The sequence below is a fragment of the Pezoporus wallicus genome, unplaced genomic scaffold (genome assembly GCF_028554395.1).
Source record: "Pezoporus wallicus isolate ANWC-B61680 ecotype Strahan unplaced genomic scaffold, APGP_CSIRO_Pwel_v1 contig_608, whole genome shotgun sequence".
Taxonomy (NCBI): domain Eukaryota; kingdom Metazoa; phylum Chordata; class Aves; order Psittaciformes; family Psittacidae; genus Pezoporus; species Pezoporus wallicus.
Genome location: NW_026639059.1, coordinates 557,349 through 575,204, shown reverse-complemented (window position 1 = coordinate 575,204; position 17,856 = coordinate 557,349). Strand labels below are relative to the sequence as shown.

The 17,856-nt window shown below is 40.4% G+C and overlaps 1 protein-coding gene across 2 annotated transcripts in view; it reads right to left on the bottom strand.

Moving 5' to 3' along the window:
• RNF180 (ring finger protein 180) overlaps window positions 1-16,163 on the bottom strand; it is a 69,794-nt gene extending 53,631 nt beyond the window's left edge. Inside the window, exons 1-4 of one of the 2 annotated variants that reach the window (XM_057413567.1) lie at window positions 16,031-16,163; window positions 8,259-8,394; window positions 5,917-6,012; window positions 1,442-2,365 (exon numbers count right to left, since the gene is read on the bottom strand). In XM_057413567.1, the coding sequence (XP_057269550.1) occupies window positions 1,442-2,365; window positions 5,917-6,012; window positions 8,259-8,360 (1,122 nt within the window). In that variant the 5' untranslated portion in view covers window positions 8,361-8,394; window positions 16,031-16,163. Of the gene's footprint in view, window positions 1-1,441; window positions 2,366-5,916; window positions 6,013-8,258; window positions 8,395-15,843; window positions 15,918-16,030 lie in introns of those variants that run through there. The other variant, XM_057413568.1, reaches the window with a different exon arrangement.
• Between the last annotated feature and the right edge of the window lie 1,693 nt (window positions 16,164-17,856).

The following is a 17,856-nucleotide window of genomic DNA, read 5'->3' as shown; positions in this document are numbered from 1 at the left end:
GACAATCCAGGTTCTCTGTGGGCTTCTAGAAAAATTGTAATAGTTTCCAATACTGACAGACTATACAAGAAAAGCACGCAGTATTTCTATAATTATAGGCTGTTCATAAATATTTTCTTGGAATAGTAATCAATATAACCCTGGAACAGAAGCAAGAGAGATCTTCCACAAAATTATTACAAGCTCCAGGTATTAGCAAACAATGCAAACATAAACCAAGATATATACAAAAAGGAATTTATAACATAAATGCTTCATCTTCTTGGCTATGGCAACAGTAACAAGAATCATTATTAGTACTTGCAATTCTTAGGTGTAAGTAGTTATTAGCATACCCTAGCAACATACCATAAATCTAAAAAAAAACCATAAACACAAACTGTTGCGCACACACATACATAAAATGCAAGCATCCAGCTCAGGCAGTAAGAGCTTTCCGTTGTGGACCAGAAAGCGGAAGCTTGGGTCCCTCTGCTGTTAGCAGGCTAGCTCAGTCCCGCTCTTCACCACAGACACTGCATCAGGATAGGCCTCTGGAGACAACTGCAGATCAGAGGCTTATCGCTCCTACCTTAAAATGCAAGGTTTATATACTTCAGCTCAGCAATAGAGTGCATTCTGCCACAATACAACATTTATGGGCGTTTTGGCTTATTGCAAGACAGAAAAAACGCCTGACAGATGAAAGTTACCACATTACAAAATTAACTTAAGAGTCACAGCCTATGCATTTACAAAGAAACTGCAAATTCTGAACAAGCCTGTTCTCTTTGACCGCCTCCCGAAAATCTTTATTTAAACATAAAAATGAGATGTACAGTGCCTTTAACAGAAAGAGCTTAGAAGAGATTCACCTCACATTAGGGTTCTGCTACACTGAAGTACTTCTCAAAAGAGCCCTTAAATTAAATACTTTGCATTGTCATTTATCAAAACTCTTTCACTCCACCCACTGAGAGGTTTATACTTTATTTTCTTTACTATCTGACTGCTTAAGACTATGTGGGAAGTATGCTGGAAATGATGGTTACACGGTAGCACAGATCAGCTTCCTATTTTAAGTACTGCTGTAACAAAACATGCATTTTTACAGGAGGGTTGTGAGAACACTGAAGAAAAAGGACTGCAAGCGGATTAAACACTGAATAAACTTTAACCTATTATTTTCCACTTTAAATTTATTATTACATCACAAACCAATAAGAAGGCCCATAGAAACTAGTTATATCTACCCACCAAGCTTTGATTTTACACAGAAAAAAAACATACTGGTTTGAATTAGAAAAACTACATCTAGGAAGATGTAATAAATCCTTGTCTGTAGGACACGACTCTAGGCAGTACCATGCTAAGCTGTATTAAGGGACAGCATAAAAAAAAAAATCATAAATGCAAGGCTAAGTTTGCAAAAAAAGTATCATAATTACTTTTAAACACCTACTTGCTTCTGTAGCCACCGTTCCCTCCGTCTTTGTTTTCTTCTCAAGCTTTTCAAATTGTTTTTTTCTCTCTTACTCAGCCTTTGGTTGAAGGAAATACTTGTAGGTTGCAGGAAATCAACAGGTGTGGTGTACTGTCCCTCTTCCACAGCACTTGTAGGTGAAGGAAGATTCATCACAAAAGGTGACCCATCAGCAATGGCATTTCCAGAAGATTGTCCAGGAGCTTCAAAATCACACTCACTCTCTGTTTCTTTATGTAGTAATGTGGTAAAGGAAGTAACTTGAAACCTTTTTTGTAATTTGTCAGCACTGGAACTGGACAGGTCCTTCAAAGGATGAACATCTTTCCTACTGGACTCTAACTGCAAGCCACTTTGTGGGTAAACAGGTGGATTTTTGTTTTGGCTATGGTAAATTGTTTCATATAATGCAGGTGACAAAACAAGTCTCTCTCTGATACTTAAATCCAAACTATGTGATCTTCTGTGAAAAGGTTTTACAGTCCATGCATCATTCATAGGATAGAAAGCAGAAATACTTCTCTTTTGATTTAAAGGAAATGTTTTACTTCTCTCAAAACTGGGAGCTCTCACTTCTAGACAAAGGGCTTCTGTTAATCTGCCAGTACAATTATTATTCCTGGCCATGCACAAAAGCCCTTGATTTTTGATTTCCAAACTTGCAGTTACCACTTCATGGCAGGTATCCTTGCTAAAGCCAGAGTGAATTTTGAGGAGAGGTAAGTGCTTCCCTGGTGATTTTGCCAATTTAACGGAGAAAGCTGGCTGATAGTCAGTCCGACTTTTGCAGAAGTGTATATTTACTAACTGTCCACATGAACATTTTTTGTTGCAAACAAAGTTAAAGCCCCCTAAGCGTGCTTCACAGAATGGGCAGTGCAGTTTTCCAATTGTCCATTGTGCCTATTGGTAAGAAAAAAAAATATATCAGAAACATTCATGGCAAATAAATCATTAAGAAATCATTACTAGAGTTACTCTGCTCCATTAATAAAGGGTTTACTCTGGTTTTCAAACATAACAAATGAAACTTCACAGCAGAAAGCAAGTCCACCATAAATATGTTTCGGTCAAAACTCTGCCTGCTGCAGTGATAACTTACCCTAAGAACTCTAGAACACACATTTCAAAATGTAAGGGTTTTGAAATATGTTTTAAAGTTGTCCATAGATAGAATAATGATGCAGTACTAATGAAAACATTAGCTCCTTTAAAGCAGTAAAATCAATTTACCATGTTAATCTGGAACTGGCAAGCACAGTTTCTCAGCTGAGTTTTTTGAATGCTGATACATTTCTTGCATACTAAGTACAGTGGAAGGAGTTTTCTTACAAAAAGAATACAGCTTTTTCCTTTGTTTACAAAAGCTTGAAATGGCACTTGCGTTTTGTTGTATGTATTCTTACAACATAATCTGTGTACAAATCCTACACCAAATCCTTAATACACTATCTATAAGGAGACAGTTATTTCCATTATTTGTTATTCTATGAATTTTATTTCAATCTTAAAGGCACTTTTCAAAAGAAAATATGTATCAAAGATCTATAAATTCCTACATATTAGCACAGTTATTACTATTTTCAGTAAATATATTCACCTCTCAGCAGAAACTTTTTTGAGGATTAAAGTTATGCAAGTGTTTGTAGGATCAAAGCCTGTATGAGGAACAACATTATTAACTCCAGTCACATATTATTCAATAGTGTGCCTAAAGTGGGGCTAAGCCATGAATACAGAAGCTCCACATTTCCAGTTAAAGCATTGCTTTCAGTTGCAGATATCTTTCAAGGTATTTTGAGAAGATGATCCTATGACTGATGCTTGTCTGATAGAAAGCTCCAGAAAGTTTCAGTAAAACCAATTTTGCAGTTTCAGAAAAAAAACCCGACAAGCTTGTGCAGAAAAAAACATTATTTTTCATATGCAATGCTACAAAAAGTTCTGAAAACACTTCTTTGAGAAACATACTCCTGCCTTGTGGGTTAATACTGCAAAACATGGCAAAGCTTCAGAGATGTGCCTTTCACTGCACTTACAAGATTCTGTTTAAATCTTGGTATGTTTTTAACCTAAAGAAAAAAATACCTCGGCTGACATATGTCCAAAGGCTTTCAAATCCCTGAAAATTCCTTGAACATGCACAGTCACACTCAGTTTAGAAGGCTGACCAATCTATGCATATGCCATTTCCAAAGAAGAATTAAGATGGTTCAGAGATTTACTGTAAGTCTCCTACACTCCATATCCAGGTGTCATGGGATAGGCACTAAAATTCAGAGAAAGCCCTCTCTAGTGCTACTAATGTGTCTTTCTGGCACTCAGGCATTATGGAACAGAAACCTGGATCTCCAAATGGAGAGGAAGAGTGATTCATGAAGGTTTGGGAAGAAAACTAGAAGCCTGGCAAAACTGGGAATTCAATAGATGGTAGGAAGAAAAAGGACATCTCTAGGTCATATGTGCAGAGAAACTGGGAGATGAGGTGCAGTACAAGGGAGTCCAGGACTGATTTAGCATGAGTTTGGCAATGGACTGATAAAGCATTGACTCAGTAAAAGAAGTAACAGCCTACTACTGGAGGAGGTGGTAGGGGGAAAATGAGCAAGATATGAAAAGGAGCTGAGGGTACACAGATTTACTGATGGACTGCATAAAGAGGAAAAACTGAGACAGGTTAGCCAGAGAAGCTCATACAAGTGAAGAGTGATGAGAAAAAGAAAATGTAGGCAAATAAAGGTCACTAGCATCACTACCCAAATATTTGTGATTATTGAAGGTTATCTATACTAATATGTGCATGAAACCAAATGAGACTGGTTAAGAACAGGGACAGATGGCAAAAAAGAACTGGCTGGGAAACAGTGGGTTTTTACAGCCTGCAAATAGACTGCGCTTATGTAAAATGATTAGCCTTTGATTCAGGAGTCATAAGAGAGAAAATAACACATGATCACTAAATTATTCAGAGCCAGGAGATCTGGGGTAAGTCAGAATTGTTTAAAAAACCCACACGTTTGTCCATAAACCCACAGGACTTACAGAGAAGTCAGAAGTGAATGAGGCAAGAGTTCCCAGAATATTAAAGCACAAAATGAACACTAAGATATTGAAGATATCCACCGAGAATTGCATTCTATGCCTCTGCCACCAGCAGAGCACTGCTCCTCTGCAATCTTGAGCAATTAAGCTTTTCCTGACCAGTCTACATGTTCTGTATTTCCCAGGTCTCCGACCTGACCCTCTAGGCTTTCAAAGTCAGAAGGCTGGCCATTTACAGCTAAAGGTGAAAAGAACAGTATTACTATCAATATTGAATCCAGTATTAGTGAAACAATATAACATGCTAAGTACTGTAAAAACCTCCATTCCTATGATCAGGCATTCAAGATGAGGCAGTTCTGTAGAGTGAGGAAATACTTCATCACTCCTAATTTTCACACACACCACCAAGATTAAAGTTTGTGAAACAGATAATGCTATTCTTCATGCACTACTGAAGAGATGAGTAATTTTAAAATTAATTGTTTAACAAAATAAAACAGACAGCAATACAATAAGGAAAGATGAAGCAAATTTTCCTGATTTTTGAATGCTTAGGTTTACAATCATGTTTTTTTCTTTCACAATTTCAGGGTACATTTGCTTAAACTTAAGTTATCTGCAATATAATAAAACTTAGACACTGAAGTTTAAGCAGAATGCAGGTATCATTTCTCTCAAAAATCAAAGATTCATCAGAGAAAAACTGTAGGGCAAAGGAAAAGCACTGTTTCTGCTTATTATTATCTATTCAACAACATTAACTTGTAGACTTACACCAAAGAAAATACTTAATTCAAGCAACAGTACAACGGGAAAGTTGTGGGATGGTTTGTCATTTCAAACGGGGAGTTAAAACTCAAAAGCAGTGACACTGGCTTGTCATCAGACCTTTGAATTTGCTTTCTATTGATGTTACAAAATAACACATTAAATATAAAAGACTCCACATCATATTCCAGCAACAGCAATCTTAACAAACCGCCAGTGCAGTTTTATGGAGAAACACGCTTCTTACTATCGCTGTCAACACATATGCCAGTACTGCAAGATACGATGACCAAGACAAACCAAAACCCAAAGCCTAGATAATAAATAATATAATTTTAAGCACTGGAACTGTTGCAGAGGTGCCTGCAACAGTTGTTTGGACAAACTGAAATACATTCATTTATAAATGGGCAGGAACAGAATTTATCACATGTAGGTTTTGTGCCTACGTAAAAAAAAACAACATTTAAGATCAAAAAAAAAGCCTGTCTAAATGGTAATGACAGAAGTTACCAAGAGCCCCCTCAGTTAGAGGGTCTCTATAAAACATGTGGACCTTGGAAGAAAAGTGCCCTTGAAATTCATTTCTCTTACTTATTTCACATTTGGGATTATAAAGAGGCAAGTAAAAAATTATCTACCTTTTCAATGACACATTTCACCCACTCTGGAATTGCTTCTAAGTTCACGTGCCATACATTGCAAGGCTCCTGTGCAGCAGATGAAGGTTGAGATGTCTGTTAAAAAAAAAGAGTTATTGTACTGATATTCAACATTTATTCAAGCTTTTTTTTTTTTGTCTAAATATACCCAGGAGTCAGCTTCCCAAATTCAGTAAATATTAAAAAATGACAGAACTCAAAAGATGTTGGTACATTCCGTAAGCTAAAAATCAGGTAATGTTGTCAATATTTCTCTATTTCTGAATCTAAGGATACTGGACAGACTTCACTGTGGAGATGGAGGCATTTGGACGTGGTTTTGTTTTATTTACAAGAAAGCATGCAACTTATGATCTCCCAAGTATATTCAGAAATTTATTTCAGAAGCACTATCAGCTGGCACAATTTTCCAGTAAAGAAAGGAGAATTTAAGTTCTAGTTTATATAAAGACTGTTTTCAGCATCACACAACTATGACAAAAATATTTTAAATTATTTTTCTAATGCTTGTTAGAGTAACTAGCAGAGAAATCAGGGACTCTTAGTAGCTTTTGATTTTTAACTGCAATGATGTGACTAACTGAAAACAAAATCTTAAGAACTGTAGCATTTCATTAATTGATCCTAAAATAAAAACAATTACCTAACTAACTGCTTTTTAGCACAGAAGTGATACAACTATAATTAAATCTTTTAATATGATTTAGAATGTCAGTAAAGTTATAAAGATGGCTAAAAAGACAAGAAAACTCTGGTGAGAAGGTCTTAAAACCTGTTGTTAAAATTTATGAATATGGAAAATCACTGACTCCTATGTTATGAAACTCATAGGAATAAAACTTCATTATGCTAAAAATTGAAAGTGGGGCTATACACAGAAGACAGACGCTTTTAGAAATTCTCCAAGTAATGACAGCAGACAGATCTGTTTGCCATGTCTATGCTACCACCTTCCTTCTGTCTTTGGACAGTACCTGTACTTCAGCTTGGATGTAATTCTGATTTAAAGTGTTTATACTGCATTCGTAACTTCAACAATTGTTTTTAAGGTCTAAGATTTTTCTCTTTTACTCATATTTCAGCTATGTCTTTGACTAAAGGTCTAAAATTCATCAGGGAAAGGAAACATACTGAAAACATTTCTCATCATAGCACAATCTGCCTCCCAGTGTCTTGGGAAGTAGCACTAAATTACATTCTTTTATCTGCTATCTACGTAATTAGGGAAGGAGATGCTTCAGTCTTGTGCACAGTGATGGTGGATCTCCACTAACAACTAAAAGCTCCACCATGGGGCACAGAAATCTTCTTTTCGCTATGTCTTTCCCATGAAAGAAGTTGAAATTTCCCTCCCATACACCCAAAAGCTGCTTCAAATGATGCACAAAATAAAGACTCCCAAGTATGAAAGTTATTACAGAACCTCAAGCTCTGTAAAAAGAGTGATTAAAATAATAATAATACTAATTATATTAGGATCTAAAAAATAACAACTTTGCTTCTACCTCTGTTGCTTATGCCATCCTCCACTGCCAAAAAGAACAGTGTTATATTTCTAGTGTGTTAATAAAAATATTAATAAAACTTCCCTTCTATTTGCTTTTTTGCTTTGATTCAAGATCATGCAATAAAAGCACAGCTTTTTGGCATATTTGTAAAGACCTAACTCTTTATGATTACTAACTGACATTATAAAGCAGAGGAAATACTTTGTCATTGTTTTATTCCCTGTGATTATTTTTCTGTTCATTTTAATAAATTAACAGAATAATGTAAATTACTAAGTGGTGTTTTAGCCTTGCAGAACATGCTCCCCCCCCCCTTGGAGGAGGTTAATCTGAGCTATTTTTGTGCACAGACTATCCCCTACTTTTTCAAAATGAAAAGCAAAAGTTTCTGATGTAGGAAACTCTCAATGCACATCCAACTACCACAGCAGAAATCAGTGTCTCTATTTAAAAAACTCCTTAGAAAAAAAGACTTCTCTATTAATAGTTATTAAAACAAAAAATTACTTCATTAAAACTGTCAAAACAAGAACCCATTCTTACATGAAAAATGGTAACACTATATACTCCACACAATCTAGTAGTCAAATGAGTCATAAATACCAGCCTTCCTATTGCAGAACAAAAACGTGATTACTGCTTGCTTGGCTTCTGTAGCATTGCTGCTTACATACTCTCTATGGAATTTTCCATATTTTTGTACTTATCTTCACAGTACATTAATTAATAACTGAGGGCAAGTCTAACACTTCTTTATTTAAAACCTATGACACTGGAAAATGTTACAAACTCCCTGCATATGCTATTACTTACATTAGATGGTTCTTTTTTATGAGATTTTTCAAGGCAAACAGAATTTGCTACATATTTTCTACATCTCCAGCAACGTAGAACATCAGCCTCTTGGTTACTCATTTCAACTTGTGATTCTTCAGTTCTGTATGGCTACCTGTAAAGACACACATACAAAACATTCAATTCAGTCACCCGCTGAAACCACACACGGTTTCTTTACGCGACCCAGAAGTTTATAAATAGCCTCTTCTGTATAAAGAAGACATTATTTACAAACATTCCCTGATCTTGTAGAGGATGTGACCTAGACATTTTAAATAGCAAAAATGAAAAGAGTTGTTTTTATTTCCAGGTTGCATACATTACTAAAAGGTAACAACAACAACAAGACCAAATTTAAAAACACACACTCCAAACAAAAAATGAAACGCACAAACTTCCTCAATGTTTAGATTAAGGACAATTCCAGTTTTTCCTAGAATATGCCCATAAGTAATTTCTATCATTTCTTTTAAGATTCCATGAATGTATTTTAACTTAAGGTGGCCAAGCAAAACATCATGGAAGAGACACCCACAGAAAAGGTAGAATTTACACTGGAAACCTGTCTTGTTTATGACAAAAATGTGATGATTCAAATGCCTTGACTAAATCAGAATCCCTCAAGTTTTTATTAACCTCGCTGTGTCAGCACTGCTACCTTCTGTATCAGACACATTTCAAAAGTGTAATCTATAAAAATCCTAGACCTCTCTACAAATGACTTCTTTCTTTTTTCCAAGTAAATTCAGGCTCTGAAAGATTTTTACAGGCAGTATGTATCATTTTGCTGTGATAAATGCGACATTAGACTTCACAGGGTATTGAAAAAATTACCAGTCATGAATTTGTTTTTATCACTCAAACATTTTAAAGCTGTTCTAATTAATTTATTGTTCACAATAAATTTCATAACACGCTGCTAGAATGAATTTAATCTTATCATAGCTCAGTAAAAATTTCAAATCTAACATCAACCAGGAAGGACTGAAAGACTTTACATAAAGCTAGCTCAGATGTGCTTTTCATGTACAGCCAAATCCCCAACGATTAAAATATATTCTTGAAATGTACTACAGTTAGTGATATACATCTCGCATACCTTATATGCTGTATATGTGTATTCAAATAGTATATATTTAAGCCTCTGTATACGTTGTGTTCCCTTATGCTAATTGTTATAGAAAAAGCTGTTTTGCTATCTGTTGAACAGCTGCTTCATTTGGGGCTAATACTGGAGTGGGGTATAAAACTATTAGTGACAGACTTCTGAACCAAAAGATAAAGGACTGACAGATAAACATGCTTCTTATATTTAAAAGACAAGGTTCAAACAAAGCAGCAAACAAAGGCTGCCTAAGGATCACTGGCATTTGAAATGATGCAAACATCCCTTTCAACTGAATTATATTTAGCAAGCAAACAGCTGTACAGCAAAATAAAAGCTTTTTTTTCTATACTTATACACTTGAAAATGACCTTCATATTTCTGCATGTATCTTTAATTTTAAAATACACTTTCCTGACTGAAACTTATATATAATAATAACAACTTATACAGCATAGGCTGTATTTTGTGTAACAAAGAACGCTAATAGTGAACTCATTAAAAAAAAAACAACAAGCCATCAAAATGCACACACTTTGTAAGACTATACCACAGTAGGCTGAAGTGTTTCTCTGGCTTAGTAGAATTAAAAAAGGAAAATTCCTGTAGGTCTGCATGTATATGTCTTTTGCAGTACTTACATAGAAAGAAAAGCTACAAATGCACTCCAACACATTGCACAGGTTTCTACGCATAACACAGAATAATAGAACCATAGAAGAGTTAGGGTTGGAAAGGACCTTAAGATCATCAAGTTCCAACACCCCTGCCATGGGCAGGGACACCTCACACTAAACCATCTCACCCAAGGCTCTCACCAAACTGGCCTTGAGCACCACCAAGGATGGAGCATTCACAACCTCTCTGGGCAACCCATTCCAGTGCCTCACCACCCTCACAGTAAAGAACTTCTTCCTTATATCCAATCTAAACTTCCCCTCTTTAAGTTTTAACCCATTACCCCTTGTCCTAGCACTACAGTCCCTAATGAAGAGTCCCTCTCCAGCATCCTTATAGGCCCCCCTTCAGATAATGGAAGGCTGCTATGAGGTCTCCACACATCTTTCTCTTCTATAGGCTGAACAGCCCCAGCTTTCTCAGCCTATATTCATATGAGAGGCGCTCCAGCCCCCTGATCATCCTCGTGACCCTCCTCTGGATTTGTTCCAACAGTTCCATGTCCTTTTTATGTTAAGGACACCACAACTGCACACAATACTCCAGGTGAGGTCTCACAAGAGCAGAGTAAAGAGGCAGGATCACCTCCTTTGACCTGCTAGTCACGCTCCTTTTGATGCAGCCCAGGATACGCTTGGCTTTCTGGGCTGTGAGTGCACAATGCATCTGGCTAATGTTCCGTTTCCTCACCAACCAGCACTGCCAGGTCCCTCCCCGCAGGGCTGCTCTGAATCTCTTCTCTGCCCAACCTGTAGCTGTGCCTGGGATTGCTCCGACCCAGGTGTAGGACCTTGCATCAGCCCACCTCACAAGTGTGTCAAGGTCCTCTGGATGGCATTCCTTCCCTCCAGGGTATCAGCCGAACCACACAGCTTGGTGTCATCAGCAAAACTGCTGAAGGTGCACTCAATCCCACTGTCTGTGTCACCAAATGTCACTGCAAATAAAAGACAGACAAGGGACAATATGGGCCCTCTCCAGAAGCTATCAGAACTGGCTACCCTGGATTTGCAGAAGGCTGAGGTTCTTAATGACTTCTTTGCCTCAGTTTTCACTGGCAAATGTTCTAACCACGCCACCCAAGTCTTGGAAGGCAGATGCAGGGACTGTGAGAATGAGGACCTTAGGCCCACTGTAGGAGAGGTTCAGGTTCGAGACCATCTTAAGAACCTGAACGTACACAAGTCCATGGGACCTGAAGAAATCCATCCATGGGTCCTGAAGGAGCTGGCAAATGAAGTTGCTAAGCCACTGTCCCTCATATTTCAAAAATCATGGCAGTCAGGTGAAGTTCCCAATGACTGCAAAGAGGGAAATATAACCCCCATTTTCAAGAAGGGGAAAATGGATGACCCAGGGAACTGCAGAGCAGTCAGTCTCACCTCTGGCCTGGCAAAACCTTGGAGCACATTCTCCTGGAAGGCATGCTAAGGCACATGAAAAACAACAAGGTGCTTGGTGACAGCCAGCATGGCTTCACTAAGGGGAAATCCTGCCTGACCAATGTGGTGGCCTTCTGTGATGGGGCTACAGAACTGATGGACAGGGGTAGAGCAGTTGATGTCATCTATATGGACCTGTGCAAAGCGTTCAACACTGTCCCACACGACATCCTTGTCTCTGAATTGGAGAGACATCAATTTGATGGATGGACCACTCGGTGGGTAAAGAACTGGCTGGATGGCTGCATGCAAAGAGTAGTGGTCAATGGCTCAATGTCCAACTGGAGACCAGTAACGAGTGGTGTCCCTCAGGGATCGGTGTTGGGACCGGTCTTGCTCAACATCTTTGTCACTGACATGGACAGTGGGATTGAGTGCGCCCTCAGCAAGTTTACCAATGACACCAAGCTGTGTGGTTCAGCTGATACACTGGAGGGAAGGAATGCCATCCAGAGGGACCTTGACATGCTTGTGAGGTGGGCTGATGCCAACCTTATGACGTTTAACCATGACAAGTTCAAGGTCCTACACCTGGGTCGGAGCAATCCCAGGCACAGCTACAGGTTGGGCAGGGAAGAGATTCAGAGCAGCCCTGAGGAGAAGGACTTGGGGGTGTTGCTCAATGAGAAAATGAACATGAGCCGGCTTCAGTGTGCGCTTGCAGCCCAGAAAGCCAACCGTATCCTGGGCTGCATCAAAAGGAGCATGACCAGCAGGTTGAAGGAGGTGATCCTGTCCCTCTACTCTGCTCTCGTGAGACCTCACTTTGGAGTACTGGGTGCAGTTCTGGTGTCCTCAACATAAAAAGGACATGGAACTGCTGCAACAAGTCCAGAGGAGGGTCACGAGGATGATCAAGGGACTGGAGCACCTCCTGTATGAAGACAGGCTAAGAAAGCTGGGGCTGTTCAGCCTGGAGAACAGAAGGCTGTGTGGAGACCTCACAGCAGCTTTCCAATATCTGAAGCAGAGCTATAGGGATGCTGGAGAGGGACTCTTCATTAGGGACTGTAGTGCTAGGACAAGGGGTAACGGGTTAAAACTGAAACAGGGGAAGTTTAGATTGGATATAAGGAAGAAGTTCTTTACTGTGAGGGTGGTGAGGCACTGGAATGGGTTGCCCAAGGAAGTTGTGAATGCTCCATCCCTGGCAGTGTTCAAGGCCAGGTTGGACAGAGCCTTGGGTGAGATGGTTTAGTGTGAGGTGTCCCTGCCCATGGCAGGGGTGCTGGAACTTGATGATCTTAAGGTCCTTTCCAACCCTAACTATTCTATGATTCTATACCAGATATCAGTATCATGCTAAGAAACATCAAATGAGACATTTAAGCATTCTTTTTTAGTCTGATTTGCATATAACTTGAACTTGAACTCAGACAGAAGCATACAAACACAGGATTTTGAGGTGTTTTCATAGTTCAATGTAGTTTAATTACAGTGTTCTGGATATATTTTAAGAAGTTTTTATTTATATTGTTTTATGTCTAAAACTGTTACAGGCATCTTGTTCTCACCTTCCTTAGTCTTTCAGCAAAAAATGCCAACATAAAGATAAAATATTCCACATACAGTGCCAAAAGTATTTGGCACTCAGAAACTAAACAGGGTCTCTCTCAGTGGGTCTTTCCAGCTTCACACTGAGCCATGTTTGTTGTGGCTGTCCTGCTTTCAGATCATTTGTTTTGTGTGAGCTCATGTTTCCCTCCAGAATAGCATGTACACCTATCAAAGTGTTAAAAAGCCTATGCTCCTTTATATGTCTTGTTTTATTTCCTTCAAATGTTCTTTTATGATTCAGTCCCAGAAAAGCCAGGAGCAGAGGGTCCTAAGACCTCCTTCCCAAGTCAGCCTTTCAGCTCCTTTGTCTTTCTCTTACAGACCTTTGACAGAGATTTCACACCCTTCCCAAACTATTTACCTTCTTATCTTCTATTATTTTAATTCTTTCCCTAACATCTACCCTGAATTTTCTTGCAATTTCCCTTATTCACAGCGAATACAGAGAACAGCTCCTTTTCTTCACAAAGAAAATTTTACAACTTTAAACACCTACTATATATATTAGCTCCCCTTCAAACTTGACTTTGTGCTAAATAAATCCACTTCTTTCTCTCTTTCTTCACCAGACATGGTTTCTTGATCTCCAGCTGTCACTGCTATTTAGTGAACTCTCCAAATAGGTCAGCTATTCTTTCATAGTAGTGTTTAAATCTGGATGCAGAACTCAAAATAAAGTTTTCCCTGTCTAGGGAGCACACCAGACCACTCATAAATTTTCAAGGGTAAAAAAAAGAATTGAGAATGCCTCACTATGGTGAAAATTAATACAAAATTCACCGGATCCATTTGAAAATGTTGTTTCTTACATCTATAAGGGCAGGAAACTGGAATATTAAATAACAACTCCCAGCAGCAAATAATTTTTAAGGAATTTCAGCATGAGATCCATAAGATTTTCATATTCATACATGCTCGTCAACATGTTAAGGGAAGAGGAAACAGGAACTGTATTTTTTACCCTCCTCCCATTCTGTCTGGTAAACCTACGAGCAACACCACAGAAAGCTAGTGGAACTATTCACAAGGAAAACAACAGAAAATAGGTGAAGGATCAAGCAGCAGACATAGCAGTCAGAGAAACAGTACAGAGCTCAGCTTCCTCTTTATTCATCACTCCTTGAATGGGACACTTCTAGCATCCTCTCACTAGTAAGAAGTCCTCTTTGACATTTATATTTAAGTTCCTTATACAGTCTGAACTGTACAATGCATTAAGCTTTGCCCATTTCTTCTTCAAAAAGTTTGCAGGAAAACATGAAGTAAAGCCCCAAGAAAAAATTCTCAAAAGTTCAAAATTAAAAACTAAACACAACCCCCTAAATTTCTATTGAAAACCTGGCCTAGAATTTTTCAACTAGCTTGCCCCCAACCCCCAAATGCATAAATTGAAAAAGAAAAAAAAATAAAGTACAGTGGCACAGTGGTTCTCAATGCCTTTTTGTTCAAAAGTCACCTGTGATCCTTTCAGAATACTGCAGCCATGGAGACTACAACAATAATTAGGTCACGAGAAATAAGGGCACAGAAACTTGAGCATCAGTTACCAAGAGTCTTGAAAAATAAGTGGCACCTTTGAAGGAGGATGACATGACAGAAGCTAGATGAGCTGTCCTAGCCAACAGGTGTCCATACCAGAAGCTCCTGCTCCCAGAAAGGCAGGAACTGACACTTCGCTAGGAAGAGAAACAATCATGAAAGGCATTCTGCTACAAAAACATCCTTGCTGCTATTGTGTGATCTCCTAAGTGTTTATTTCTTAAGAGACACTTTTAAATACATACTTCATCAGTGCTTCTCAATAAAGTAGGATTTAGATGGGAAGGCAGAAAAGAAAGTTTAAAGAACTGTTTCCAGGCTGCCAGAAGATCAAGGCAGCAAAGTGCACAAGAGCTGTGCCACTGCTGCTGTGCCAGCTCCTGCTCAACTATGAACTGCCCTACCAGTTCAGCTATTGCTGTGTGATCAGCTCCCCCATCACAGCCCACTGGTTGATGAGAAAGAATGGCCAGTGTATGATATACTTTCTCTTATAGCAAGAGTAGCCTAAATAATTAAAAGGCAGTTAAGATAAAGACAGTTAATAAATGCAACGTATTAACCAGTTAAAAAGTCCTACTGCATGCTGCTGAAGTCAACAGGTCTAGCAGACATTGCAACAATGACGGGGAACAGACCTAAGAGGTCAACAGCAAACCACGGATCGGCTCGTAATGTCCTGCAGACCAGTACTGTCCGTTTCACGCTCTTGCATGCACAAACATTAGTTGTAGCACGGAATGAAGGACGACAGAGGCAGGAATACTATGCCGGCGTCCCAGCGTAACGTGAGCTACCGATCGCAAGTCACCAGGCTGCACAGCCGCCGCAGCTGCCCCCGGCCGGGCACCGACCAACTTCGGGCGGGGGCTCCTGCTGGTCGTGAGGAGACCATGGGGGCATGTCAGCCGCCCCAGAGCGGCACAGGGAGGGATAGGCTGGGCTCCAAAGACTCCCGGGGCGTTTCGGGTGCCGACCGCCGGCGGCTACACCACGAAGTTAACTCTTAAGACGTCGGGGCCGTCGCCGCCGCACTCCGGCGCCCCCTCATGCACGCCTGGGACGGGCAGCCCCCGCCGACCCCCAGCTCCGGGCAGGTGTCTGCACCTCCGCGCTCACCCCGCGCACCCAGCACCCGCGGCTGGGCGGCCCGCACAGCCCAGGGCCCGGCTCGGCCCAACGGGCGGCGGCGGCGCCTCCCTCCGCCCTCCCGCCCCGACCCTGACCGGGTTCAGCTCACCGGGCCGAGCTTTGCGAGGCTGAGAGGAGGCGACACCGCCGGGGTGAGCGAGCGAGCGGGCGGGCGGGGAAGGGTTGCGCAGCAGCAGCAGCTGCTCCGGCGAACGGGAAGAGACGGGAGACAAACGGCGGCGGAAAGCGCTGCGCTAGCTGGGCGTCTGCCCGGGCCGGCCGGCCGTGGAACTCACCCTGGGGAAGGCCAGTCCTCTCGGGCGGCGTCGGCAGCGTCCCTCGTCTCCGCGGGAGGACAGGCCCATCGCCAGCCGCGGAGCCGGCCCTGCTGTCATCGGGAAGAGGGCAGCGGCCGCGCTAGCGGGCGCCCTGCCGAGGCCTGAGGGTGGCACGTTCTCTCGTCTCCTGACTGGCAGAGATGGAGCTGGGGTGGGGTCAGCCAAGGTGGCGAGGGTGCAGCGGTGAATTACGGGGAGCTGAATGGAAACTTCTCAGTAAAAAGTGGGACAAAATATATGTGCCTTCACGCCCGAGGAACAAGCCCAGAGCCAGAAGTCAAAAGAGCTGGGCTCGGGACATCACAGGGACCGGCAAGTGCCAGCAAAGAACCATGTACTGGCAGGGTGTCATCAGTAGCCCCTGACTATTTTAGTAGGCTGCAAGAGCAAAGGGGGAAGCTTTACAGGAAAAAGGGGGGGGGGGGGGGCGGGGGGAAGTAATGAAGTAAACTTGTGAAATTTTATAGGGAATTTCTGCAAATCGTGCAGAGCTGTGTGGGAGAAAAGGCAGGCATACCGCTCTGAAGAGAGCAGCACCATGGGCTGTTCGCTGGTGTCCATACCTCGCTAGTGAATAGAAGCTGGTAAACTAAGTGGGGTTTGTTTTCACCTCGGAAGTGTTCTTTTGGTGATGGTACTGTGACTTGATCAGGAGCTAACGTGCTCGTAGCTGACAGTCTGCTAATAATAGTTGTTCAACTTCAAACACAGAAAGGGACTGGTTGTTGAAGCAGTGTAAATGTAGGGAAGGCTGGAAGATTGCTGAGGAATAAAAATTTAGAATCTGCCCACATTTTCCTGTGGGGGTGGTTTGAAATACTGAAACCTCCATTTCACGGTTTCTCCTACACTTACATATAATTTCAGTGATTTTTCTTGCATTTTGATGCGTATTCCCTGTAGATCAAGACAAGGTTTGTCATCAGGTAAGCTATTTTTTATGCGGTAGGACTCACCATAAGATTTGGGCTGTCATGGATGCAGAAGTGCGCTCCCACCATCTCACTTTTTATTTTTTTTTTTTTTAGTTTCAGTGCTCCTACCTGTTGTCTTATTTATTTTTTTTACTACCCTGTTATTATTCTAACAGACTGCCTAGTAACACTAGAAGTAGTCTGTTTTGTCTTGATATAGATTTATTCTGTTCCTGCTATTTAGAGTTCTAATCATGTGAAAAGTTTTCAGACAGTGTGATACAAATATTGTAAGTAACAATGTACCTCGTCTGTTCAGAAAGCCTTGTTTTTCAGTAATTACAGCTAACTAACTTACTTGTTTGTGCTTAAACACTATAATTGGATCTCGTGGGTTGTCTTGGTTTGTTTTTTTTTTTCTGTGTATTTTTTTTGTGTGTGTGTGTGTGTGTGTGTGGTTTTGTTTGCGTGGTTTTTTGTTTTTTTTTACAAACATCAAATTACTCTGTGCTATGATGGACCATTTTCCTATCTTGCCATTCTCTCCCTACTCCATGATTAGAAAAGCTGTTGGTTTTATTTTTGAGGAGAGGATTATTAAGGTCTTTTTAATGATTGTTATATTTGGTGACATGTGCTAATCGATATTTTTTCTTGCTTAATGTAGATCTAGTGAAGAAGGTCTACATAAAGATGTTCACAAATGCTCACAATAATTCTGTTTTGCTCTGCCATGATTGTACAGTAATTATATGTAGAAGAGACAGGCTGTTATTTTGAAATAATTTCTAGTGTGGTACAGTAAATTTCAATTTAAATTTAAAGGACTGCTTAGATAAAGCACTATCTATACAGGGTATATCTATATGT